The sequence below is a fragment of the Triticum aestivum genome, chromosome 5B, assembly GCF_018294505.1.
Source record: "Triticum aestivum cultivar Chinese Spring chromosome 5B, IWGSC CS RefSeq v2.1, whole genome shotgun sequence".
In the NCBI taxonomy this organism is placed as follows: Eukaryota; Viridiplantae; Streptophyta; class Magnoliopsida; order Poales; family Poaceae; genus Triticum; species Triticum aestivum.
Window position 1 is genome coordinate 49,912,865 of NC_057807.1, and position 27,165 is coordinate 49,940,029.

The 27,165-nt window shown below is 46.9% G+C and overlaps 2 protein-coding genes and 1 long non-coding RNA gene across 4 annotated transcripts; 1 reads left to right on the plus strand and 2 right to left on the minus strand.

Annotated features, from left to right (window-relative positions):
• Positions 1–2,351: 2,351 nt before the first annotated feature.
• Positions 2,352–4,530, plus strand: LOC123110331 (uncharacterized). Its single transcript, XR_006453306.1, has 2 exons — positions 2,352–3,166; positions 4,339–4,530. It is a non-coding gene; the product is annotated as an uncharacterized lncRNA (long non-coding RNA).
• Positions 4,531–10,934: 6,404 nt separating this feature from the next.
• Positions 10,935–13,480, minus strand: LOC123115619 (peptide-N4-(N-acetyl-beta-glucosaminyl)asparagine amidase A). Its single transcript, XM_044536734.1, has one exon. The coding sequence runs from the start codon at positions 13,320–13,322 to the stop codon at positions 11,682–11,684; it is 1,641 nt and encodes a 546-aa protein (XP_044392669.1). The 5' UTR covers positions 13,323–13,480; the 3' UTR covers positions 10,935–11,681.
• Positions 13,481–22,917: 9,437 nt separating this feature from the next.
• LOC123115620 (uncharacterized) lies at positions 22,918–26,679 on the minus strand. 2 transcript variants are annotated; one of them, XM_044536736.1, is made up of 3 exons: positions 25,214–26,679; positions 24,101–24,183; positions 22,918–23,100 (listed from the first exon to the last, which is right to left on the minus strand). In XM_044536736.1, exons 1-2 carry the CDS (start codon positions 26,620–26,622, stop codon positions 24,129–24,131), a joined length of 1,464 nt encoding a protein of 487 aa, XP_044392671.1. In that variant the 5' UTR covers positions 26,623–26,679; the 3' UTR covers positions 22,918–23,100; positions 24,101–24,128. The 2 variants fall into 2 exon arrangements, with proteins under 2 accessions (XP_044392671.1, XP_044392670.1); XM_044536735.1 differs by having other exon boundaries at positions 22,918–23,120; positions 25,214–26,678.
• Positions 26,680–27,165: the final 486 nt, after the last annotated feature.

Below are 27,165 nucleotides of genomic sequence, written 5' to 3' on the forward strand. Positions count from 1 at the left end.
GCCCTTGTGTTGGGCACCGCTCAGGAATATTCGCCAGCTCCTCTGACCGTCGTGTCAGCTTCGCCTCCACTAGTCCCAACCGCCGGGTCACTTGTTGCCCCGGCCGAGGAGGTGGAGGAGGATACTCTGAGTGTGGGGACAAACGTCTGCCTGCCGTCGTCCCCATGCCCCCTAGGGTGGTCTGCTACTCCTAGTCATTGGGGTCCCCACCTTCACCAGCCTTAGGGTCCCTGGCCTTGGAGCCCGTGTCGTCTCAGATTGGGTTGGGGTGACCACAACCTACGGTGATTCTCCCGTGGTTGGCCCCAAGGCACACACTCCCCTCTGCTCGGCTACCTCCCCGCCCACCGCCTCTCGCTAGAGTGTGCGTCTGGGCGGCTCCAGGTTGGTTGTGGGGGATCACGAGCTCACAGCTCCCAGGAAGGCAGCCTTTGCGGGCTACTTCTTGCTGCCTCGGTCCAGGTACTTCCTCGTCCCCCATTGTTCCCTCTTTTTTGGCTTCTAGGTTTGCGGTTCTAGACAACTTTCCTCTTGAGAACTTATCCGACATCGCCTCGGACTGGGAGCTTGTGTTTTGTGGCGAGCATGGGCCTCATCTAGGACAGATTTTTGCCATCTGCGTGAAGGAGCAGTTTTTGGCACTGTTTGTGATCTTCGAGACATCAAACATGATTCATATTAGAGTTGTGTGTTCGATAAGTGGCATAGAGTTGATCCATATGAACTATTTGCGATGAACCAGAACAACAAAAACGGTCAGCCATATCAAGGTGTTTGCGATAGACAGCATACAGTTCAGGTCGATGAACTGTTTGTGATTACCCAACATAAGAGAGGCGGCCAGCCAGATGAAGGTGTGTGCGACATAGGGTATACAATTCACTTGAATGAATTGTTTGTGATGAGCCAAAACAACAGAAATGGTTCAACTTAAGAAGATTACTATGATATGAGGCAAACAAGTCAGTAATCAGAAATATGTGGGAAGACCGATAATAACACAGACGATTGCTCCAAATAAGTTGTGTGTGTTGTGGGCAAATGGTTGATAGTAAACAATTGTCAGCAATTGATGAAATAATCAACGACGGGTTCTGTAGTTTATCCGTATGCGATGTGATTTGCTCAGTCTGCACAACATCTATACTTTGTCTACAGAACAACAACATATATATGTATAATGACATGATTGCATAACCAAATTAAACATCCAATTACGTTATATCAAGCGAACCAACCTATGGTTGGATGGTTAGAGGGACAGTGGTATCCCCAGTCCACCAGGTTCAAGTCCTGGTGCTCGCATTATTTCTGGATTTATTTCAGGATTTTGGTGATACGCTTTCAGTGCGAGGATACGTTCACGTCGACGACGAGGCGTCTACAGTGACTTCATAAATTTCAAGATGACATGCAAGCTCGGTCTCTAGGGTGCTCATAGGGGTAGGGTGCGCGGTACTGCTAATTCCAGCATTACAAGGCCTAGCGATACTGCTAATTTGGGCCCACCACCTGCCCACGTACAGTTTTAGTAACAGCATGGTCCGTGCACCCGACGCTAGCTAACATATTAGTTATAGCGCGGGTTACCCAGCCCACGCTGCTACTAAGGCTAGAACCGGGGGCTACGTTGTGGCCCACTTAGCAGCAGTGCTTGGGCCATGGGCCCGCGCTATTACTAAGTCTTACCTATAGTGTGGGCTTTAAGCCCGCACTGCTACTAGTTAACAGGAGCGGGGCTTTTACCCCTCGCTACTGTTAAGTTGCTACCCATAAGGTATTTTTAGTAGTGCATGTTGCACAACTGGATCCTTGATAATGGTCCTGACAAAATTATTTATGATGAAGTGGTTTGGTATAATAGCCCACCATGGTCAGCTCAGATAGCTACGGACCAAGGGCAAGAACATAGGCAGCGGGTTGCAAAAGGAGATCATTTAGCTGAGTGGATGTGGCAAGAGTATTTGTATTGTCATCTGATATGTAAAACTATTGTATGCTATGGGAGACTTACATTTGAATTAACTACTGTGTGTCATCTGGAACCAATATTTTTAATCATTTCAGCATGTTTGTTACTCCCTCTGTTTCTAAATATAAGTCTTTCTAGAGATTTCACTAAAGACTACATACAGAACAAAATAAGCGAACCTACACTCTAAAGTGCGTCTACATACATCTGTATGTAGTTTACATTGAAATCTCTAGAAAGACTTACATTTAGAAACGGAGGGAGTATTTCATTGAACATATGAAGGATGAGGGAATGCGCCCAACTAACGTCTGTGGCCATGTCTTCTTTTTGCATCTATAAATAGTGGGAGGAAGGGATAAGCCCCGGGCGCTCTCTTTCTCCTTTCCTCTCCCTCGTGCGCTCCTTTCCTCGCTGCTGCCACTCCATCCTATCCACCTCCTCTCCTCGTCGAACCAGCCGCCTCTTCCCCACCTTCACGCGCAGCCTCCTCTCCCTCAAGCCCCGCCTCCTTCCCACCTGGGCTTTGCCTCTTCGGGCGGTGGGACGCAGTGGCTGTGGTGATGGCAGATGGGGCGACAGCGGCGGCGCTGCTCCTCTCCCATGGTCGAGGATGGCGGTGAGGGGCAAAGGGGCGCTGTCGTTCTCCCCCCTCAGCGTGTGCTCAGAGACGGACGAGGAGGCCGAGCAGTCGGTCATGCCGTCAACGCCGTCCTCGCCTGCCAAGGTCTGGATCCTCCTCCCCCTTCCCTCATGGCGGTGCCTGGATCCTCCTCCCTCTTCCCTTCCATGGCGGCACCCGGACCTGCCGCATCTTCCTCATCGTCAGTCCGAGGGAGAGGAGTGGCAGCAGCCAGACGCGCCTCGTCCATGTCGCGTGGTGGCCCAGATGCGTCCGCCCCGTGCTCTGCGGTGCCCGTCTCGCCCATCTATGGTCGGAGAAGGAGGGGAGGACTGGATGCCAGCCGATCTGGAGGAAGAAGAGGAGACCCAGACGAAATCGACGGCTCGAGCGATGCTTGATGACATCCCTGGATAGGCTTCGTGGTGGAGGACACGACCTCCGCTGCTAGGTGCACGATGAGGCACTCGAGGGGTAGGGTTGCTTGCAGCGCGGGTGCCCGTTGTCTGTCCTAGCGGGGCACCTGATGCAGCTGCAGCAGGCCGCAAGTTTGGCTGATTTCAACACTCAAGGTGAGCTTTGCCCAATCCTTCTTCCCCTCCGTCTTATTTCTGCAACTCTGGAAGCTTGTGCAATGTGCTCTACTTCCATCTCTTTTTTTTGTTAAATGAATCTCAGACTCAGGAGAGCATGGTCTTTATGCTAGCATTACTGTCAAGGACCTCACCTTCCTATTGACTTGCTTATATTTGTACAACATGGAATTTTCAAAATTAGTTGCTTACATTGTGAATAACTCTATTAACTTTTAGTTCAAAAGAATCTGCCACACTGTTAAGAGTTCTTTGTGATGTTGCATGATGTTCTGATTTTGAATTTGAACGCGCTAACTGAATTTGCAGTGCAAACTGAACTTTTCAAATTAACTGAATTAACTAAAGTTTATGGATTTCTCGAAAAGGTAAAGCACTACCTCAGTATTTCTGTATTAGAGGGTGCCCCTGTTGTTTCTTGGAATTATTATTAGCAAGTGTCATATGAGGTGTGTGTGCCTTGCCAACCATCATGATTCATGAGGTGTGTGTTTACCTTTGTTTCAAGAAGGTAAACCACACAAAGAAAGCTATGTATCATAAAAAAGAGGATGTGCATGTGTCTTGTAGGGTTGATGGATTGGTTGATCACCACACAAAGTAAGTAGTTTGGGGAAAAGAATGATGTTGGACTACTAAAATCAAATAAAATATTCCATGAATTTTGTCACTGGAATGGCTTGTAAAATGGTGCAGTGCCATCTTGTCTCTAGAACAGCTTAAAAATGGTGTGCAGAGGTTTCTTAGTTCTTGTACTGCACCCCATTTTTTTAGAAATTGAAACTACTCCAGTGTCCAGTATTAGCTAAAAGCTAAGATGAGTACAAGAATTTTCTGTAGAGATTGTTGCAAGGAGACATCTCTGCCCAGTGTTAGCTAAATTTTATTGGTCTCGGCATTGGTCTATCTATGCATTAGTCTCACATCTTATTTTCAATTTTCAGAACATTTGAGTACTCTTCAAATATGCATACACTGCATATTTTCAGTGATAGTCTAAAAATATGCATACACTGTACAGCAGCATATTGAAAACATTTAGGTTTTAGTATAACTGAATTTTATGTTACATATACTCTGCGCTTCCTCTATAGCTGAATTTTCTGTTACATACACTCTGCACTTCTGCTTTAACTGAATTTATTTTTCAGGTTTTGTACATCAGCCTACTGAAAACATTCAGTTATTGACAAATCACGACATTACAATCTGACAAATCATGCATGCAAAATCTGACCAAGTGTAAAAGCTTGTCAAAGCTCTCATTCCTTGTTATGTTATAAACTGAATGCCAAGATAGATTTCTCAATGTACAAATTGTTTGCACTTTCTGAGCACTGAAATCTGTATATTTTAGATAAAGTAGCATTTGTCAATAGAAGTCATGGTTGGATCAACATATGTTTCCACTAAAATCCTTTTTTAATGCAAGTTTACAGCTACTCGGAGTTCCTAATTGCAGACTCGACTATCTTGACCTACCGATGATCTAATTTGTGGCATTATTACCTTAAGAAAATATTTGCATTTAATTTACTTTATATATAGGGGTATAATTAAGTTCTTACCAAATGTACTCAAATATACAGTTACTGAAAAAATGCAAATATTTTCAACACGAACATGGTTTTAAACGGGTCTTTGCGTCATTTGGCGCAACTGGTCATCTAGTACTATTATTATTGATATTTTCAAGCAAAATATATAACTTTTGGCTACCATTATTTTCTGCATGATGATTCAAGATACCTTTTACATAGGACACCATGGATATTGGAGAAAGCAATAATAATGCCAAGGGAAGCACTAGAGTTAGGACATCAGGACCTAGGGCACCAAAGATACATTGGCCTCAAGCTTTATCAGAGTTCGAACTTGATTGGTACATTGAGAAGAAGATGGAGCTGATCGGTGTTTAAGAAGTTGCATCACACTGCATGTACAAAAGCAGTAAATGAGAAGTATGGCAGTACCTACGGTGTTGATCAAGTTCATCGTCACTTTAGACGTCATAAAGAGACTTGGGCACTTGTAGCTCGCCATATGAATGCTAGTGGTAAGGCCAACTCCACCGTGCGACGTCTGTTTTGTTCGGATTCTGTCCGTTTGGGCAGGGGGATGGAGTCGTGTCCGGGCCTGTCCTGGGATGCGGTGGCCGTGCGCCCAGCGCGCGGCCGCATCCTTTACCCCATCCTGTCCGCGTCTATTTAAAAAAAAAGAGAAATATTTCAAATGCCAAGCCCTACTGCCCCTGTTCATCACGCACGCCGGCAATAAAGCCAGCGGCCGGTAACACAGCCAGCCTCCAAAATATATGGTTGTCCTCGCCGGCAACACAGCCAGCGGCCGGCAACACAGCTGCCCTTCAAAATGAATATTTTTCTCGCCGGCACATGGCCAGCGGCCCAGCGGGGCGGGCGGCAACCATGCCAGCCTCCAAAAAAGAATGGCCACGGCCGATCGGACGACCTAGTTCAGGCCGTCGGCGTCGAGCATCTCCTTCTGCCTGGCCTCGAACCAGGCCCTCGTCTTCTCGCTCATCTTCGACAAGCCCACGCTCATGATCGCCAGGGCCACCTCCTTTGCTTTGGTGGCGGCATTGGTGGCCTCGATGTCGAGCTGCCTTTGCCTGGCTTTGACGTTGTCGGCCTCGATGTTGAGCTGCCTTTGCCGGGCCGCCTCCTCCATGTCGAGCTGCCTCTGCCGGGCCGCCTCCTCCATGTCGATTTTCCTTCTCTTGGCCGCCTCCTCCATCTCAAGCTTCTTCGTTTGAAGCTCTAGGTATTGCTTCATTTGCTCGTCCTTGCTTTGCCGCTTCTTCTCGTCCCTCACTTCCTTTTGCGACATCATGCCATGCAAAGTGTCATGCAATGCCATGGATGAGGCATCACGAATGTCGTCAACCTTGGAGTTGGTCTTGCCCCTCGGCCTCTCAACGCCTCGCCATCTCCACCTCCGGCGAACTTGGCCGTCTTCAGGCCTCTCTTCCTTTGGAGTTCATGGTATTGGTCCTTAAACTTAGGCGAATTGTTGATCATAGTCCAACAATGCGTAAAAATGACAGAAGTATGAAGATAGAGTGATTATTGAACTAACTATTAAAATAATATAAAAACTTTAATAATATCTATGATCTAGAACAGTCAAGATGATCTATAATTTGGGATGGAGGGAGTAATTTTTTATATCTTCTAGTCATGTTTTAATTTTCTTTTTTCTTTCTTTATTTTTTGGAATAAGATAACTGCCGAACGTCAGGATTTTAGGATCCCAGCCCGAACGTGTTTTATACCCTTGGATCATTAGCACGAATCTTGGAGCAAGGTGATTAGCCACGTCAGACCCTTTTTTCGTTCGGGAAATACGCACATCGCCGCGAACGGCTTCCCTTCCCCCACTCCGCTGTCTTTCTTCCTTCTCCCTCACTCCCCCCGCATTCTTCTCTCCCCACCGCCGGGAACTACCATCAATTCCTCCATTCTCCCCCTCCCTTTCCTCCAGGGAGGCACTGCTGGAGATTCCCAGCGCCACCCCTATGGCGCGGCGTGGAGGCTCGCGCGGGTCATGCAGCAAGCGGATCTCGAGTTGCGACCATGTCAACGACGGCGGAGAAGGGCCCATGCGCGTGGTGGTGTGGTGATTCCGGCGGGCCGGAGTTACCAGAGAGATGGAAGGTAGGTGGTAGCGCTTCTAGAGGAGGCTGGCCGGGGATGGGGGTGGAGCAGAGTTGTCCCCGCGACGCTGCTCGAGGAGGCGGGGCGCGGAGGGGCATAGAAACGGCGGAGGCGACGCCGACGTACTCCACAGGGGCTGCGATCCATGCATCCGTAGGCTTTGGGCGGGCGCGACGGATCGGACTCGAGGACGGACATGGCGCTCCTCTGCTTCCATCGAGCTGCAAGGGCGTGTGCCGTCCCTGCTCGCCGTCGTCCACGTGTCCTCACCGACGCGGAGGCTGATGACGCGGCGAAGGCACACCCTGATTTGCTCCTGACAACCCAAGCGGGGTCAAAGCCACAGCCGCAACTCGAGCTAGATAGCCACGGCGACTCACCGCACAAGACCCCGCCATTGGATTCATTTCTCTGTAGGTAGCATCCTGCTGAACCTTCTTTCATATTTGTTCGGTTAATCGTCTGCAATTTTTTGCCATGCCATGATGCAGTAGATGCACGGTAGATTTCATGATTGCAGTCTCACTATATTGGTAGAGGAGCAACATTTTTTGTTTTTGAGTAGAGAGAGCAGATATGCATGAGATTATATCCATATAAATTGGCTAGACAAGCAAAGAAAACACCATGGTAACTTTCTTATTAAGATGGCAAATGTTGGAGTGGTGAGGCCGTGAGATGGTAGTTTTAGTGTGGGAAACACGGCAATTTTTAGTACACAACTGTAGCTTCATAAAATGAGCATAGCAGTAATTTTTGCCATGCTCAAAGATTGTGACATGTACAACGTTGCCATGCTGATTTTGTGATTGCAGTTTCAATGTCCACGGCCATATACAAGTTTACCTGATACCATCATAGAATTAGAATAATTTTTGCCATGCTCAAAGATTGTGTCATGTAGAAAGTTGCCATGCTGATTTTTAGACAGATAAAAACAGTCAAACATTTTTAGATAAAAATTTGCCATGCTATTTTACAGAACACACAAACATTTGCAGCCTTGATATATAATTGAATATTTGTACAGTAAGTTCAGTTCTCGTTTGTAGCTATCACAACATTTTTTGTCACCAGTGGTGTGTCTCAAGCAGGGGGGTTAGGGGGTGTTCAACGCGCGGTGAATGCGTGATGAGGCAGGGGTGTTCAACGTCGATCCATTATGGCTTTGCCAACCTTGCTTCCACCTTCCGCAGCGTCGCCCAGGGCCAGGCCGGCTCCCGACGTGTCTTCCTCTGCCTCATCGCCGCCTCCTGCTCGGCAGGCTCGCCTGCGACCTCCCCCCCCCCCCCCCCCCCCCCCCTCTCCCCCTGCTCTAGATCTCTTCTTTGTTGTGCATTTGGTGTCTGAATTTTTCTGTCTTCAGATAGCACATGACAATTTATATTCAGATGATATGGGTACTTCATATTAGGGAGAAATTTAAGAGTGGAGAGCATATTAAGTTATCATCCGTTTTTGACATACCAAATTGATGCTGGAACCATATGCATTGGTAATGTTAATTGCCATGGCAAAAAATACTTTTTAATAAAATTGCCATCAGTTTCTTATTCAGTAAATGATGGACATAGCAACTATGCATTATTCTGTAGGAAGTTCATCGAATTCATTCATAACTTGGCAAATTTATATATAGTTTGTATGGCAAATTCACTTACACATTATGTTTCCAAAACATGGCAAATTTTGTAAATTTCAATCTTCGTAATATCCACATGGCGACGGGGGTGTAATGGGCTGCACCGATTCAGATGACCGTGAGAGAGAGGCTGCCTGGACGGCTGCACGGCGGCGACCAATTGAATGGCATGGCGCACGACTTCTAGGTGTGCCTTCTGTGATGGCTGGCCGTGTGGCCTTGCAGCAGAGCGGGGATCGAGCGGGCTGCTAGCTCATCGTTTCTGTTGTTGGTGCGTCCTCATTTTTTCTGCTACTAGTATCTTTCATGTTTCTTCAGTTGTATTGCTTGCTAGTACTCTGTTATCTCCAAGTTTATTTTAGCTAGAGGAACCATCTTTTTCGTAATTCCTTTTTCTGTGATGGCAACTTAAGATGTTTTTCCCATGACAATTATTTGGTCATGTTTTTATATAGTTCTATTCCAGTAGCGATGGCATTATAGTGATGAATTGCGTGATGTGATGGAACTTTTCATCCATTTTCACATTCTCCAAAATTGCCATGGCAACTTATAGTATAGATTCTTTTCCTACAAATCATCTGATTCGGTAGATGTGAAGCTCTGGAGAGCCATGGATGTGCGTGGAGGGCCATTTTTTCTACTACTAGTATCTTTCGCGTTTCTTCAGTTGTATTGCTTGCTAGTACTCTGTTATCTCCAAGTTTGGGTTTATTTTAGCTAGAGGAACCATGTTTTTTGTAATTCCTTTTTCTGTGATGGCAACTTAAGATGTTTTCCCATGCAATTATTTGGTCATGTTTTTAGATAGTTCTGTTCCACTAGTGATGGCAATTATTTTTGCCATAGCTTGTTTCTTGGTCTGGTGAGATCGTAAGATTGCTATCAATACCTAATTTTTCAGAATGATTTTTTCTGAGACAACATGTTTTTCGTTTCTGTATTTTTGTTAGAATGATTTTTCTGAATTGAAGCTCAGTTCAACACAACTGCAACTTAACTTCTGTTCACATGGCAAATTTGCCATGGCAAATTCATATGGTCCCATAAAAGCATTTTTTCAAGGAAAAAGTGTTCATGGCGTTTTTTAGTTTTTTCTTACCATGGCAAATTTAGTTTATTGCTCTTGTCAAATTTGGAGTACTATTTTTCGACCATGGCAAATTCAATAATTGAGCATGGAAAATTTTAGTGTTTTGGCCATGGAAAATTTAGTTTATTGACGATGGCAAGTTTTATTAATTGACCATGGCAAATTTTGAAGTTCTTTTTTGACCATGGCAAATTTAGTTTATTGACCATGGCAAGTTTTATTAACCGGTCATGGCAAATTGTAAGTCCGACCATGGCAAGTTTAGTAATTGACCAGGGCGAATTTAGTTTATTGACCATGGCAAGTTTTATTAATTGACCATGGCAAATTTTAAGTCCTTTTCGATCATGGTAAATTTAGTAATTGACCATGGCAAAAAAAATTGGTAGATCATGGCAAGTTTAGTAATTGTTAAGAACATCCACATCTTCTGTCATGCCCTTTTTCGACAAATTTTACTTCATTTTTTGCCATGGCGAAAATACTTTTATTCACATGGCAAACTGTAGTGTAAGTTGCCATGGAAATTTTTAGTTTAAGTTGCGGCAAATTTATTGTAAAGATCATGGCAAGTTTTTTTTTAACAATGATGGCAAATTTACATTTTCTAGAACATGGAAATTTTAACTATGTAGCAGGGTAAATATATTTGTATAGCCATGGCATTTTAAATTTGTTTCCATGGCAAAAGTACTCCATTTTTGCCATGGAAATAATTAATCCATTTTTTGACATGGCAAATTTAACTCCATTTTTGCCATGCCAAAAATATTTTTGTTTTCACATGGCAAATTTTTAGTTTAAGTTGCCATTGCAAATTTTATTTTTAGTTGCCATGGCAAATTTATTGTAAGGAGCATGGCAATTTTAATTTAAATATTATGGCAAATGTACATTTTATAGAACATGGCAAGTTTTACTATGTAGCATCTTAAATATACTTGTGTAGCCATGGCATTTTTTAGTTTATTTCCATGGCAAAAGTTCTACATTTTTGCCATGGCAAATTATCTAGATTTCTGTGTGATATTTATTGTAAAGTTTTTTTTCTTCAGTTTTTTAGTTGGCTTCATATTTTTGATGGTTTTTTTATTTACCTAAATGGGCCTATTTTGGCCTGCCAGCAAAAGTGACACGAGGGTTTTACTCTTTTTTGCCATGGAAATTTTTACTTTTAATGGCACGGCAATTTTTACTTTCTTTGCCATGGCAATTTTTACTCTATTTTTGCCATGGCATTTTTTACCTCTAATATAATCTGATGCATAAAATAAATCTCTAGATTAACTTCTCTTAGCTGCCATGGGAACATGACATATTTTGTAGAAAATATTGAAGATGGTAAATTTGCGTATAACATAACGTACATTTTTTGTGCAGAACATGGCAAATTGTTGAACAACTTTTTAGTAGATTTCCCATACTATTTTAGTGTACTTACATTCTGGACACATGAGCATGTCAACTTTTTTCATAGCTTTGCACAATACCATGGCATTTTTTGTCGTGCAAACGAACAATGTCTATTTTTTCACAACAAAAATAGGGCTTTTTAGTTCTTATGGGCTTTCTTTTTGTAGAGAGGAAAGGCCTGTAGGGCTTTTTTCTTTTTATGGGCTTTTTTTGTATAGAGAAAAGATCGGGGATGGGAAGGAGCGTTCGGGCTGGGAGGCCTCTCCTCCCGAACGATTTCGTTCGTAGGGAGCCGCCTGTCGTACCGAACTCCTCGTTCGGTCTGGGAGGCCCCCAGACCGAACGCTCGGTCCTTATCGACGTCTTATTTTTTTTTCCTTTTTGACGCTGATAAGAATAGCTTTCTCAACATGGCTTGCTTGCTTTGTCTCAAGTACAAGGGCGAAAACTAAAGTATGTAATGATTCCTCATTCTCCGCAGTCAAGAGCCGATTGTATTCTGTCGTTGGCTTGTATGCTCGTAGGCTTGTTGTGGACTGTCATAAACTGGCAATATAGGAACTGTCCGGGCTTCATCTATTAAAAATATGGTACGTCATTGCTTTTCAAAAAAAAAGAAACTGCTAGGGCTTTACCACACCGTACACTTTATTTCTTGCTTGATTCTGTAGATCAACGCAATGGCCCCTTGACGCACGCCTCACTGGACTGGTCCGTCACGATGCTGTAACCGCTGCTGGTCACGTTCCTCAAGTAGCACCCGTCGGTGGCCTCGTACCTGTACGTCTGCCGTATGCCCCACGACGCCCCGGCGACGCTGCTCCGCTGCGTGTTGCGCAGCAACTGGTACCTGGGCCCCGACGACCACCGGCCGGCGGCTACCGTCGTCTCCTCCAACCCGTGCGTGACGGTTACCTGGTCCGCTCCTGAGTCCAAGAAAAGCGGGAACCTCTGGTGCGTCTGCACCGAGTAGTACAGGACGCCGGCGACGTCCGTGGCGGCGACGCCGGCGTGCGCGACGGTCGTCTGGTTCACTGTCTCGCCGGCGTTGGTGCTGTCGAAATCGAACGTCTGCGTGGCGTTCGTCGTGATGTTCCCGTACGACGACTTCACCCATCCGGTAGCCGAGACCTCCCTGCTCGCCGTCGTGCGGGAGGACGTCGTCGCCGCCGCTAACTCCGGCGCCACGTAGCTCACGAGGCCCGCCGCCGTGGCCGTGCTCCCAGGGTCCAGCCAGAGGTGGAGGTTGGCGTCGACGTACCACACGTCCACGGCGTTGGTCACAGCGAACGCCAACAGGTGCGCCTTGCCGTCCAGCATCTTGCCCAGCAACGGCGTCACCTCGACGTCGTACGTCGGGAGGTTGAAGGAGCCGATGCCGGTGATGGGCTGCCATAGAAGGGGGTCGATGCCACCGGTGAAGATGACGGGGAACGGCCACGCGGCGCCGGCGAGGACCCCGTCAACACGGACAGTGACCTCGCGGAACGGGCCGTTCGCATCGGCACCGGGCTGGTTTTTCCACCAGAACTCGTCGTCCCCGTGGAACGAGACGTAGAGTTCAAGGACCGCGCGGTAGGTGTTGGATGGCAGCGCGACGCCCTTGGACGCGACGTCAGTGGCGTTCTGGATCTTGTACCAGAGCCCGTCGTTGAGAGGTAAGCCTCTGGACATCGGGACGATGAGGTCGGCGGGAGCCACGGCGGGCGGCGGCGTCGTCGGCGTGCGGCGGAAGTAGAGGTGGAGCGTCACGTTGGCATAGTACACGCCGGTGTACTGGCTGTTGACGAGGTTCTCCACGAAGACGGCGAGGGTGGAGTTGCCGGCGGCGAGGAGGGAAGCGTACCTGGTGATGTCCTTGGAGACGGACCAGACGACGCCGTTCTGCAGCGGCTCGGCGGTGCTGCCGCGGAGGAGCTCGGCGCCGCCGAGCCAGACGCCGAAGATCCTGTCGAACTGGACTCCCCGGCAGGTGGCGCGCCACTCGAGGACGGCGAGGGAGATCGCCGAGGCGCGGCCGCCCACCGCGGCGAGGCAGGGCGGCGGGGAGTAGGCGGCGGTGGCGGGCGGCTTGGTGAAGGTGAAGGCGAAGGAGCTGGATAGCAGGAGCGTGGAGCACGGGCCGGAGCTGCCCGGTGGCGGGCGGAGCGGGCGGTCCACCTCGAAGAAGGTGGTCGGCCGCGACGCGTCTGCCGGAGACGGTGCGGCCGCGGCGACGTCGAGCGGGGATTTGCGTAGATTACGATGAGGTGAGGCGACAGTGGCTGGGACCAGACAAAGGAGAAAGACAAGGTGAATGCAGGACGCGGCCATGGTTGAGGCTTGAGATCAGAGTGGAGGCAATGCCTCCTGAGTCCTGAGTCTTGAGTCCTGACTGCGTGTAGCCGTACGTGTATCTCGTCTTGTGAGATGAGGAGCTTGGCTTAAAACTTTGCGGGTGCATGAAAAGGACGGACCATGAGGTCAACGTCAACCTGGAGGATGCGATGCGTCCATTCATGGACGACCTAGAAAGTCTTTCAAAATTCAAGGTCTTCCATTGGGTTGATTCAAATTCAAACTAAGGCCGTGAAATCGGTGGCCATACGGACACCGGCTCAAGCGGCGTCTCCCGGTCCAGTGCCTACCAATGAAAAATCGAGCCCTAGTCCAGTGACTTGATAAAGCAAGTCGTTGCAACAGCATTTTATCTATTTATTTTTGAGAAAGCAAGTCTTTCATCTTTGAGGACAAGCATAGTTTGCAGGCAGCAACCAAACCAAGATCCTACATGGATGAAGGAATTCAGGAGGATCAACAACAGCTAAAAGGAGCTACTACAAGACCCCCAAAGCACGATGAACGCTGCTATACACACGACAAGTATGGACGATTTACACACGATGCTACCCATCAAGACGTCCATTTACACAAGATATACTGTATCAAGCCGTTCAATCAGCCATCGTGCATAGTTCGGGCGGGCACTGTCGTCCGCCCAGTAGTTTCGAAGCACGATCGATTACTGCTGCGGCTACAAAGGGTAACGGCAACAGCTAGCTCCGCCGCTGACAGCTGCTTGCTAGCTTAGGTGCACCGCTGCAGGAACCAGGCAGGCAGGCAGCGGAGTGCAATGGCACACCTACTAGAGTCAGTTGCTTGGCCATTGGCATGCTAGCTGCAAGAAGCTGTGGCACATAGTACGATGCAACAAGAACGTTGTTCTCATCGCAGGGCATCAAGCCCTAGGTGAACCAGTATAGTATAGACCTCTTGTTTTTTACGCCTTCTATAAATTTCTAATGAGTAGATTTGGCCACAAGTGTCTAGTATGCGTGCTCTTCCAATGAGCAAATGGTACACTTGTTTTATGCTTTGGATTGATCTGCCCGTTATACTAGTAGTCATATATCTTGTCGCACCTCATTTTCGTGTAGCCACCGCTACTGAAACATTCAATGTCGGCTCCGGAAATTGCTTCGATGCATTAACTGCACATGCCTTTGGGTTAGTGACATATGGGTCAGCCGACTGTTGGACCCACTTGTCAATGGCCCAAAGGCACCTGCAGTTACGGTAGGGAAGCTCAGTCCGTCGGCTCGAGTTGCCCAAGGTTGTTAGAATCGCGATTCTGTTATACGATTCTACGACTTTACGATCCAAATTGCCCCCTATGATTCTACAATTTTAGTTCATAGAATCTACGTTTCTACGATCATGATAGTGAAGATTCTATGATTTGCGATCCTACCATCAGAGCTCCGATCCGATTCAAAATCACGATTCTGATAACCTTGGAGCTGCCGCTCAGCCGCTGGAGATGAGAGTTTATGATAGGTACTTGGTAGACTTGTTGTAGAACCTCCCAGCAATGGTGTCAGAAATTCTTCCTGTTATTTTTCCCTTGAAAAAAAGGGTGATGTAGAAAAGTAGAGATAGGTATTTTTCTAAGTGAAGAATCGAAGTACCAATCCAGTATGAGGTACAAGCAAGTCCCCAAATATTGCACCTACACAAACAAACAAATACTTGCACCCAACGCGATAAAAGGGGTTGTCAATCCCTTCACAGTTACTTGGAAGAATGAGGTCTGATAGAGATATGTATAAAAGATAAGTAAAAGTGCAAAATAAAGTAAAGGTAAATGAATTGCAGCAAGGTATTTTTGTGCTTATGGTTTTATAGATCTGAAAATAATATGGTAAAAATAGACCTAGGAGCCATAATTTTCACTAGAGCAATTGATAGAAAAGCGCATAGTATGACGACATCCAAGGCAATGATCATGAATAAAGGCATCATGTCAGTGATAAGTAGGCTGAAACGATTCTGCATCTACTATTGTTACTCCACACATCGACCGCGATCCAGCATGCATCTAGTGTATCAAGTTGACAAAAACGGAGTAACGCCTTAAGCAAGATGATATGATGTAGAGGGATAAACTCAAGCAATATGATATAAACCCCATCTTTCTATCCTTAATGGCAACGATAAAAATATGTGCCTCTCTACCCCTTATGTCACTGGGTGAGGACACCGCAAGATTGAACCCATCACAAAGCACCTCTCCCATTGCAAGATAAATCAATCTAGTTGGCCAAAACCAAATCAATAGATCAGAGAGAAATACAAAGCTATCTTAATCATGGATAAAAGAGTTCAGAGAAGACTCAAATAATATTTATAGATAATCTGATCATAAATCCATAATTCATCAGATCTCAACAAATGCATCGCAAAAGAAGATTACATCGAATAGAACTCCAAGAACATCGAGGACAACATTGTATTGAAGATTAAAGAGAGAGAGAGAGAAGAAGTCATCTAGCTACTAGCTATGGACTCGTAGGTCTGTGGTAAACTACTCACACATCATCAGAAGGGCGGCAAGGTTGATGTAGAAGCCCTCTGTGATTGAATCCCCCTCCGCTGGAGTGCCGAAAAAGGCCCCACGATGGTATCTCACGAGAACAGAAGCTTGCGGCGGCGGAAAAGTACTTTTTTGTGCCGTCTGACATAAGGGGAATATTTGGGTATTTATAGAGTTGAGATTAGAGTTAGGAGAGCCACGGGGGGCGCCACAAGCCTACCCTCCCCCCTCCCCCCAGGGCTTGTGGCTCCCTCATCGGTCTTCTTGATACGATCATGCCTAACACTAATGTTGTTAAAGAAAAGAAAAGCTACGATGGGAAGGAACAACTAATTAGTGAAACTTGTGCGCGTGCCAATTCTATGCAAGAGATGAGCCGTGACTCTAGTCCAAAGCTACATGGCACGTCTACAAGTTCGCATGCACCAAGTCATTTTATGGATACAACAAGTGGGCTCAGTCTGAGATTGGTCACAAGATGTGCTATAGGGAGATCAAGCCAAGACAGAAATAATTTGATTTGTATTAGAGTTATGGAACATATTTCCTGGTTTGGGAAGGAGAATATTACGTGCCATGCAAGTGTAAAAATTCATGCAAGGGTCACAGATTGGTTTGAAGTGCACACGGTGCAAACAAGGTTCTTGTTTTTATTCCTGCCACGTAGGAAAAATATTTACCATGCAATAAGATTACTAGGTACGTGGTGTGCTTTGTCCTTGAAAGATGCCGGCTGGGGTCCACCTGCAAATCACACGAGAAGGCCAGCAACCATCCAAATAAAGAGTCCTAGTCCACCGTTTGTAAAGATTATACTGCTAAATTATAAAGCATATAATCTATTATTTAAATATAGTGTCCAGGTATCTAATTACTTGTCGGTTTGGTTAGGACGGCTTGCTTTTCAAGCCAAGTTAGATGGTCGTTTAGAATATAAAGAGCAACTATGCATTGATGTAAAGGGAGGTTATATTTTATGAATAAACATGATGTATTTTTAGGGTAAATACCCGTATCGAGTTTTGGGGGAAGCTGTCTAAAAATCCCTAAGTTTTGAGGAAGCTTTAGAAAACCTCTTTGTTGCGATTTCTCTTCGTGGAAATTGTTTTGTGCGTGAGTACCATCGTCGAGATTGGTTTTCTCGTGCTGGACCGTAAGGTTCAATCCCTCTACTTCACGTACATCGCGTGCGCGGGCGAGAGGTTACTGCTGCTGAAGGTGGAGTGTCGTGAAAGGTCGGGCTGCAACAACAGATTGGATCTCGCCATCGAGGTTCGGTCCACATCAGGTGGTATCAGAGCAAGGTTGTTCACGACACTACAGAGGAGATGACTGGATTATCATGGAAGCTAAGCTATGGATTTCAATTGGAGGAGGAAGGCCGTTGGGCAGGACTTTTTCATACACGTGTGGTGGTGAGAGAGAGATCATGTGCCATGACAATCGATCACATGAATTTGATCAACGCCGCAAGCATCGAGATGGTGGAGAAGTTGGAACTACCTATGACACAACGTCCGCAACCATACTCGTTCCGTTGGGGTCATGAAGTGCTTAATATCACACACCAAAGCAAGGTACCGATTTTATTGGGAACATATTTTTGTGAGGTTTTGTGCGATGTGATTCTGGCACCAATGATTTCGTGCCACTTATTGTTGGGCGAGCCATGGTACAAAGAGCAGAATGTTGCATATGATTTTCGCACACAAAAATATACCGTCAAGATGGGTAAGAATTGCAGCCTCGTGCCCATGGATGAGGAGCGTTTTATTGCTTGGAGGAAAGACCATCAGAAAAAGATAAAAGAAGAGGAAGATGCAAAAAAGAACATGGTCGAAGCTACTGATATTTGTGTGGCCACCATTCAGTCTACAAATATTGCTGAAGAGAAAGACTTGAAACCGAGGACGGTTTCGTTTCAAGGAGGGGAGGATGATACGATCATGCCTAACACTAATGTTGTTGAAGAAAAGAAAAGCTACGATGGGAAGGAACAACTAATTAGTGAAACTTGTGCGCGTGCCAATTCTATGCAAGAGATGAGCCGTGACTCTAGTCCAAAGCTACATGGCACGTCTACAAGTTCGCATGCACCAAGTCATTTTATGGATACAACAAGTGGGCTCAGTCTGAGATTGGTCACAAGATGTGCTATAGGGAGATCAAGCCAAGACATAAATAATTTGATTTGTATTAGAGTTATGGGACATATTTCCTGGTTTGGGAAGGAGAATATTACGTGCCATGCAAGTGTAAAAATTCATGCAAGGGTCACAGATTGGTTTGAAGTGCACACGGTGCAAACAAGGTTCTTGTTTTTATTCCTGCCACGTAGGAAAAATATTTACCATGCAATAAGATTACTAGGTACGTGGTGTGCTTTGTCCTTGAAAGATGCCGGCTGGGGTCCACCTGCAAATCACACGAGAAGGCCAGCAACCATCCAAATAAAGAGTCCTAGTCCACCGTTTGTAAAGATTATACTGCTAAATTATAAAGCATATAATCTATTATTTAAATATAGTGTCCAGGTATCTAATTACTTGTCGGTTTGGTTAGGACGGCTTGCTTTTCAAGCCAAGTTAGATGGTCGTTTAGAATATAAAGAGCAACTATGCATTGATGTAAAGGGAGGTTATATTTTATGAATAAACACGATGTGTTTTTAGGGTAAATACCCGTATCGAGTTTTGGGGGAAGCTGTCTAAAAATCCCTAAGTTTTGAGGAAGCTTTAGAAAACCTTTTTGTTGCGATTTCTCTTCGTGAAAATTGTTTTGTGCGTGAGTACCATCGTCGAGATTGGTTTTCTCGTGCTGGACCGTAAGGTTCAATCCCTCTACTTCACATACATCACGTGCGCGGGCGAGAGGTTACTGCTGCTGAAGGTGGAGTGTCGTGAAAGGTCGGGCTGCAACAACAGATTGGATCTCGCCATCGAGGTTCGGTCTACATCACTTCTGGCCTCTTTCCGAAGCTTCGTGGTTGTCTTCTGGTCCAAGAAAAATAATCGTAAAATTTTATTCTGTTTGGACTCCGTTTGGTATTGATTTTCTGTAAAAGACAAAAATAAGGAAAAAAACAGCAACTGGCACTGGCACTAGGTTAATAGGTTAGTCCCAAAAAATGATATAAAATAGCACAAAAATGCATATAAAACATCCCAGATGGATAATATAATAGCATGGAACAATAAAAAATTATAGATACATTGGATACGTATCAAGGCCTCGCGCACCATGATGAAGGTGGCGAGATGGGGGATGGAGTTCGGGGCTAGATGATGAAAATTCAGCCCGTGGTAATACATGATCCCAAGCATGAAATGATGCAACGGAAACCCCAACCCTCGCATGAGGTGGGGGACAAAAACCACGCGCTCCCCGGCATTTGGAGCGGGCACCTGCTGGCCAGCGGCGGGAGTGCGGGCGGCGATGTCGACGGCCAGGTAACCCGCATTGCGCAGCTCCTGGATGGTCTCCTCGGTCACGATGGAGCCACCCCAGTGCCCTTGGAGGGTCTCAGCCATGGTTGGCGTAAGAGGATGGGCTCGTTAAAGAAAAGGATGTGGAATCGGATCTGGGCACTGGAGCTAGACGAAGCAGCAGATGGGGAGAATGGGAGCGTGCTCAGTTGCGTTGTCCTCCCTTTTGTTCTTATAGGCATGTGAAAGGCCAAGAGTCCCCCTCGCCGCGCTGATAAGCTCGCCACCCCCCATCAAAGATGTCGTTGGTCGTACGGGGGGAAACAAAATCTTAATGATATCCCTGATAAACGGGTACGATCTCTGATTCCAAGGGACGTGCTAGCAAAAAGGTTTGCCTCGGGCCGTGATTCGGGGGAAGCAGTAACTGCTCGACCCGGTGTGCGGTGAGGCGGTTCGATAAAGTTGTTAGACAAAGTGGGACTATTCACACCGAGGTGCTTAGCCTTCGAGACTAAGACACCCAATCTCTTTGGGCTAAGGGTACGGGTTCGGCCGAGTTCTGGCTGGCGTCGCCCCCTTGAAGGAGTGGTTTGAGAATTATAGGGAGAAACTCGTCTATAGAAACAAGGACTCCGGATCCGAGGTGGTTATCATCAGAAACGTCGTCCTCGGCACAGAAGACCAGTTCAGGGGTTACTGACGGTGTCCTGGATAAGGGGGTACTAACTTCATCGGCCCATTCTCCTCGGGTTGGGTCGACGAGCCCTCATTCGTAGTCAAAATGGACTCCGGAGGCCGCGTACAGGAGGCATGATCAAGACTGCCTCTCCCCGAAGACTTGACGTATACTGCAAGATCTCTGCCACCGCCTAGCTCTCTTAGTTACCGACCTTGTAACCCTAGATATCCTCCTGGCGTGTATATGAGCCATAGGGTTTAGCCCGGAGAGGGGACATCGATACAAAATCATTTATCTAGCCCTAGAGTTAGACCACACATTACGATCTTGAGGTAGATCAACTCTGTATTCGATACCACTTCATCAATATAAACAAGAGCAAGACGTAGGGTTTTACCTCCATCAGGAGAGTCCAAACCTGAGTAAACATCGCCTCCTTTGTTCCTGTTACCCATGATCCGAGATCCACAGCTGGGGACCCCCTACCCCGAGGTATGCCGGTTTTGACACCGACGGTCGGGTTAGGAAACAAGAAATCAGAATTGGGAATGGACAAGGATTGAGGGAAGGAAATCAGGAATTGAGTGGGAGCAATTGATGGAAGGAGGCCGTAAACAGATCCAAAACGATTGAAAGAAGAGATAAAAAAAAGTCTAAATGAGGTTCGGTGGGAAAGAAATCGGTGGACAATGGATATCGTACGAGAAGGGAGCGACGAGAATCGATTGGGGGTATGAAGCAACGATACCACCTACCAACTCCCCAACTAGGAGTACAGACAGAATAGTTGTCGCGAACCAACTTGTGATTGGATAGTTAGAGGGACTGTGGTGTATATGAGCGCTTGCATCTGTACTGTGTTAAAAAAAATTAGTTGCCGTGACTAATTTTTTGATTAGCTTGGTGTGGAGTTTCAACTATACTTGTTGTTCTCAACAAGTTATAGTTTTTGGCATGGTTAACCCTCAAAAAAAGGCATCGTTAACAAGTTATAGTTTTTTATATATTTTTCTGCATTCTACTCCATAGAAAAGTATGGTATGGTATGTCTGGGCGGAAAAAAAATTGTATGCATTCGTGCTTGCAGAAATTTATGATTGATACGGCGTCTCACATGATAGTATCAGTACCCAGTTTTTTCTATATAAGTACCCAGTTTTTTTTAGGGAATTAGGGGAATATAAGTACCCAGTTAAAGCCGATCAATGAAGGAAAATAAGTTCTAATATAATCCTGGACGTGACAACTGACAACATGCACAATTAGGATTTTTTTTAGAATCACAATTAGCAAAGTTTGACAGAACAAATCATGCATTAGATGGACGTCAATACAAACTATGGCAAGTTTCGGATGTCTTGTCTCCAGACTTGTGAATGATGTTTTACCTCTTTAAATTGCAATAAAGCTAGCTATGATGACCCTCCCTCAAAAAATACAAACTATGGCAAGAGATTGGCGCTTGGCCGCCGGAGACGTGCATGACTCTGTCTCTGCCCGTACTACGTACGGTGCAAGACTACAATAAGTACCCCACCTTTGGTACAATCTATCAACGACCGATTCCTATGGCGTCGTGGGCGGACCTCCCACCGGATCTCCTAGACCTTGTCGTCGCCGGCCTCCCTAACCCCGCCGACTGTGCCCGTTGCCGCACCGTGTGCTGTTCATGGCACTCCGCCGTGCGACGCCATGGTCCCCAGGAAGCCCAGCTACCATGGATCGTCTTCTCCGACGGCGAAGTCATCACACCCACCGAAGGTCGCTCGGAATACCCCACCTTCATGCCGGATGATGATGATGATGATGATCGGAATGTCTCACATGTTGGGCTTATGAACGAAAAAGAATACACTCGCTGGCACCTAGTCCAGTCACACGGGAAGCTGCTCATGGTGAAGCCACACATCCATATCCTTCCAGACCATTCCTTGTCCATTCGCCAGGTTGATGTTTTCATGGCCGATGTTGACAAACGCAAATGGGTGCCCATGGCTAATGGGCTCGGTGGCGGCCGAGCACTATTCATCCACCACCACTTCTCCAAGTTTGTTTCTGCACCTTGTGGAGATATCAAGGAGGATGTGATCTATTTTGTCGAGTCGGGTGAGGTGTTCAATATGAAAACTCAGAATGCTAACCCGGCTAGGTTTTACGAGCCTGGCTACCTGGGATGGAATGTCATGTGGCTCTTCCCGCCGGAGTTGGTGCTTTAACAATATTTAGATAGTATTAATAGATTTGTTTTGTCTTCCTACATATTCATTCATATATGACAGTGGAATTTTTTATTCATACCCGATTTTACTTGCGTTGCTTTGGAAACTAGAGTTCAACTATTCCTCCACTGTCAATCTGCAGCTGCTTGTTGGGTCTACTTGTGTTTGGCTGCCTCTATCAGGGAACAAATCAATCACATTTATCTCTTTCTTAAAGCCAGTTTTTGCTTGAGATTATCACTCTTGTCACATGGCTATTTGGAGCACAAGGAGCGAATACATCTTCAAAGCCATCCAGGATCCAGCCTGATTTATTTATACACTAGTAGCGCAATGTTCGAAGAAGAAATCAAATGGCTTATTCAGGGAGCTATTTAAGGGGGAGTGGTATAATTCCTTTGAGGCTTGGGTTCTTTCTTTCCGATAGCCCCTGCGTCGTCTGTTGTTGTAATTTCTTTGTAACTGTACTGGTGGTGTAGCTTAGCTCTAGAGTTTCTTCTTTGTAGCTGTACAACTAGAAGCGAGCTTGCTCTCCAAAAGATCGAAACAAGAACGTCGACGCGTCCCAGAAGTGTTGCTGTTAACTGATGTTCTAGCTTAGCTTCTTCCTACAGCCATGACCTATCAAGTATCCAGGGATAACTGAAGAGGATAACACCACTACCACTAAACTACAGTTAACTAATCTAGGGAAATTACTTAGTTGATGCTTTTCTTTCCCACCCTTTCATTGCGAACAGTACAGCTTATATATATATATAGACTATATAGTCAGTTGCATCACCAAGTTGTAAATACGTTATGAGAATAACCAAGTTGCATTGGCAAGATAATGACTGAATTTAGACTCCTCCCTTGGATAACTGAATGTGCGTCTCAGTGTTGCCTCTTCTTCCTGTCTTCAGCTCCCGGCCTAGCAAAAAGGGTAGATACCTACGTAAGAATCAGCAAGAAAATATCATCAGTGACAAACTATTAAGCCTCGCAGTGCAGTCAGTGAGAACACATAGAATCAATCATGAGACATTTATATGTAAATCTAGCGGCGAATCAATCAATTACCCGAGCAATATATACACCGCAAAAGGACCTCTTGGAACAAATGGCTTAAAAAGCACCAGCTGCAGGCCCAAGAAATGGAAAATGCCTTTTTCCTTTATCGTTCTAATGGATGTACTAAAACAATTTAAAGCTATTGTACTTGAGTCTGTGTTTGCATCTTCTCATGTATTCTTTGTCCTCTATATTGCACTATTGCCCCTTTGGGGGACTAACAGCAGCACCACGGGAACCATGAACGTGGTGAGCCAAGAATAAGTAGGCTAAGAATGGTAGTTCAAGTGTTTCAGATGCAAATAAATCGGCATCGTCTTCCAGAGGTATGACACCTATGCAAATGGTGTGGACGGCGCTCCCTTCCTCTACTGTACCGCAAAATATGCGGTCTACAGGTGGGGGCAGGAGCATCATCATGGTGATGTCATTTAGTAGCGAAGTCACATAGAAGCTGTGTAGTCACTTGACTACACGGCTGCCGTTCAACCCGAGGCCGAGGTTTTCCAAACACAATCATAGTTTTAAATAGCCGGCTATAGCCCCGCTATAGCCATGCTATAGCCTTTTCAGCAGGGTGCCGCTAAATGGTTTCATGTATAAATAGTCTGCTATAGCCCGCTATAGCCCCGCTATAGCTGATTTTGAGGTCCGCCGCTATTTGGCATAGCCCGCTATTTAAAACATTGAACACAATTCAACGCTACCAACACTAAAGAATAAATATTCAATGGTAATAGCATTATTGTTTTCATTTTAGCATGCTCTCGAAGACTATGGCATTTCTTAAACAGAAAAGCTAGATCATGACATAGTAAAACAGGACAAACTACATCAGAATCTACTCTGGTAAGAAATACCTTGGGTACTTTCTCAGAAGAATTCTAGCTAAAATGGCGTTGATGATGGCCCAGTGGCCATTTTGAAGTCATGGAGAGGGTTCCTACAATGGGAGAAAACATCAGGCTAACTTTAAGTTGCAACTCTGCATTCGGTTTGGGCAATTAGATATGTCAACATAATTACGAAAAAGAAGCATGGGTGCTGCCTTAGACTGGTTATTTCTTTACTAGTAACAAAGTTCAGAAATAATACCCGTAGCATATGCCCAGACCATGCACCATACCGCAACATCAAATTGCTAGCACTATCATAACATTAACATGATTTGCATCTTTTGTCAAAGTGGGATTAATTGTTTTACTTCAGATGCCCTTCGTTACTAAAGAAAAGATCCAGAACTGAAACATCACAGCTTCATGGTTTACGTACAGTATGAATTGCTGATAACAATTGTGACAGGGAAGGGAACAGAACTGAAACATACTACAACAGAACATGAAGAGTTCATCACAGGTGACACATAGCCTGTGACCAGCCAGGAGATTTAATTTATTCAGAGGACAAAACTTGGGTGGTCAGTTAACTGAATAATTGCACAGGAGTGCTTATGTAAAAACAACAGCCTTTCAGGTACCTTTCTGAACAAGATTATTGAGAGATGGATTCATGAATATATAATGTAGTTGTAGAAAATTGTACATTTGAAATACATGATTGAAATAACATGCATAGATACGTCCTGTGAATGAACATAGTTCCTGGGCGCACATACATTATTTAACTGTTTATCAATTTCAGGCAATGAGATTGGGAGCTTTGAGCTCCTTCCGTCCAAAAAAAAACATACATTATTTTTTAACCCTAAAAGAAGAGTATGTGCCATTGTGATCATCTAGTATCGAAAACAATCTGCGAAAATAAGAACAGGAGCAAGCACAAATGACAAATAGAAAGATGATGTGCACTTGCTTGAGTGAACGCTACTAGTACCAAACAGAGAACTGTCAATCTACAGTAAGACGGTGTAAGCAGATCAATGGCACCAATCCTACCAACAAATCAGCACTCGCAGCCAAATTTACTATCTGAAATGCACAAGCCTCAATCAGAACAAGGAGGTGACCGATTACCTGCCGAAGGTAGGGATCTGGCTTGATCCAAGCGATGGTGAAAGCACGCATGGTACAAGCGAATGGTATCCGTCTTGAAGCGGAGAGCTCGCGATCACCTTGCCTTGGTAAATGTCCACGGCGACGATGTGCTTCTGCTCGCCGACGGTGATGTAGATGGTATCGGCGTTGAGCGGGTCGATGACGGCAATCTGCGGCGGCCTCTTCCCCTCTTCGCACGGGTGGCCTCCATCCTCCAAGACCTGCCTGAGCTCCACCTGGCGCTCCAGCGTCCAGCTCCTGCCCTCGTCGTCGAGCACAAACGAGCTGAGCAGGAACGGGTCGTGAAGAGAAGCCTCAATGTAGCGCAGCCTCCCCTCGCTGACGCCGATGCGCCGGTACTTGCCCATCTCCTTCATGAACGTCGCGGTGGGGGCTTCTTTGAACTGTGCGAGGAAGTCCGTGAGGCTGCTGCCCTCCGGCAGCTCGACGAAACGGAACTCCGGCCGGTAGCTGAAGGGGTCGACGGAGATGGCGCCGCGGGTGAGGTCGACCCACCAGAGCCTGTCGCCGAAGGCCACCGTCTCCTGGTTCATCTCCATCTCCCACTTGAGCGGCGGCTTGCACGGCAGGCCAAGCACCAACTCCCACCGGCCAATCTCCGGGAGGAACCGGTCGATGACGCGGTCACGCTGGTGCACGATTTCGGCGACGGCGAACCGGTGAGGCGCGTCCCCGCCGCCGCCGCCGCCTGCTTTGGTGAGGAGGCCCATGTGGTGGTACTCCAGCCTCTTCCTGGACCCGTCGGGGTACGGGAGGCGGAGCAGCTGGCCGGTGATGGGGTTGCAGATGCAGCGCTCGGCCTCCATGTCGGCGGTGAGGTTCCAGGACTCGCGGGGATCCTCGGGCCCGAGGATGTCGTAGTAGGTGAGGAGGAGGTGGCCGTCGGCGCTGGCGGCGTCGACGCTGCCGCCGAGGACTTGGACGACGTTGCTGTCGGCGGCGGGGCGTTCCCTGGCGTTGATGAGGTGCGCCGGGACGGAGATGCTGGAGACGCACGGAGGGTCGACGGGGCGGAGACGCGCGCTCGGCGCCGACGACGGTTCGTCGACGGGCGACGTGCTGTCGATGATGACCCATGGTGGGAGCGTGGAGGCGGCGGTGGAGATGGTGCGGCGCCGCGGCGGGTTCGAGGAGGCGGCGTCGGTGGAGAGGGCGGGGCACGGTGGGTCCGAGGAGGCGGCGGTGGAGAGGGTGTGGTGGCACGGTAGGTGCGAGGAGGAGACGGTGGAGAGGGAGCGGCGGAGGCGGCCGGAGAGGCCTAGGAGGCGCCGGAGGGGCATGGCGGCGGCGGCCTCGAGCTTGGTGCGGTCCGTTGGAGCGTAGCCTGTACACTGCAGTCTGCAGGGGTGTAGAGGTTGCGTGCTCATTGGCTCCTGGAGACTGTACACCTGTCTGCGACTTTGCGTGCCCGCTCATTGGTCTTTTCCCTCCTTTTTGACCAGGCTGTGTGTGTGTGTGTGACTTGTGTCAATTTGAAATTTGAATCCAAAACCGTACCCCATTTTCCAATTTAAAAACAAGTCGATGCAAGCCATGAATGAATTCTTGTGCCACTCCTCGCTGTTGGTGGACAGCTCGAGCTCGTCCAAATCCACGCCGTCAGGGGAAGGCGACGAGGCACGCGCTCAATCCGCCCCTAGGAGCTGGGCGAGAGTGTGTGGTGTTGTGGTTGAAAGCGCGCCGCGCCGGCTGGGGCAAAATTTCGTGTTTTGACCCTTTTAGCGGAGAAAATCGAGATCGGACCCTAGTTGTGAATTTTTTTGAGATCTGACCCCTTCTCTTACCGCCAGGGGCAACGGCGGTAACCCTGAACAGCAGCCCTCGACGGCCGCCGCCCCCTCCGTCCCCCTACCTCCACTATCCCTGGCGGTAGGCTGTATAACCTTACCGCCGGGGTCCCTGGCGGTAGG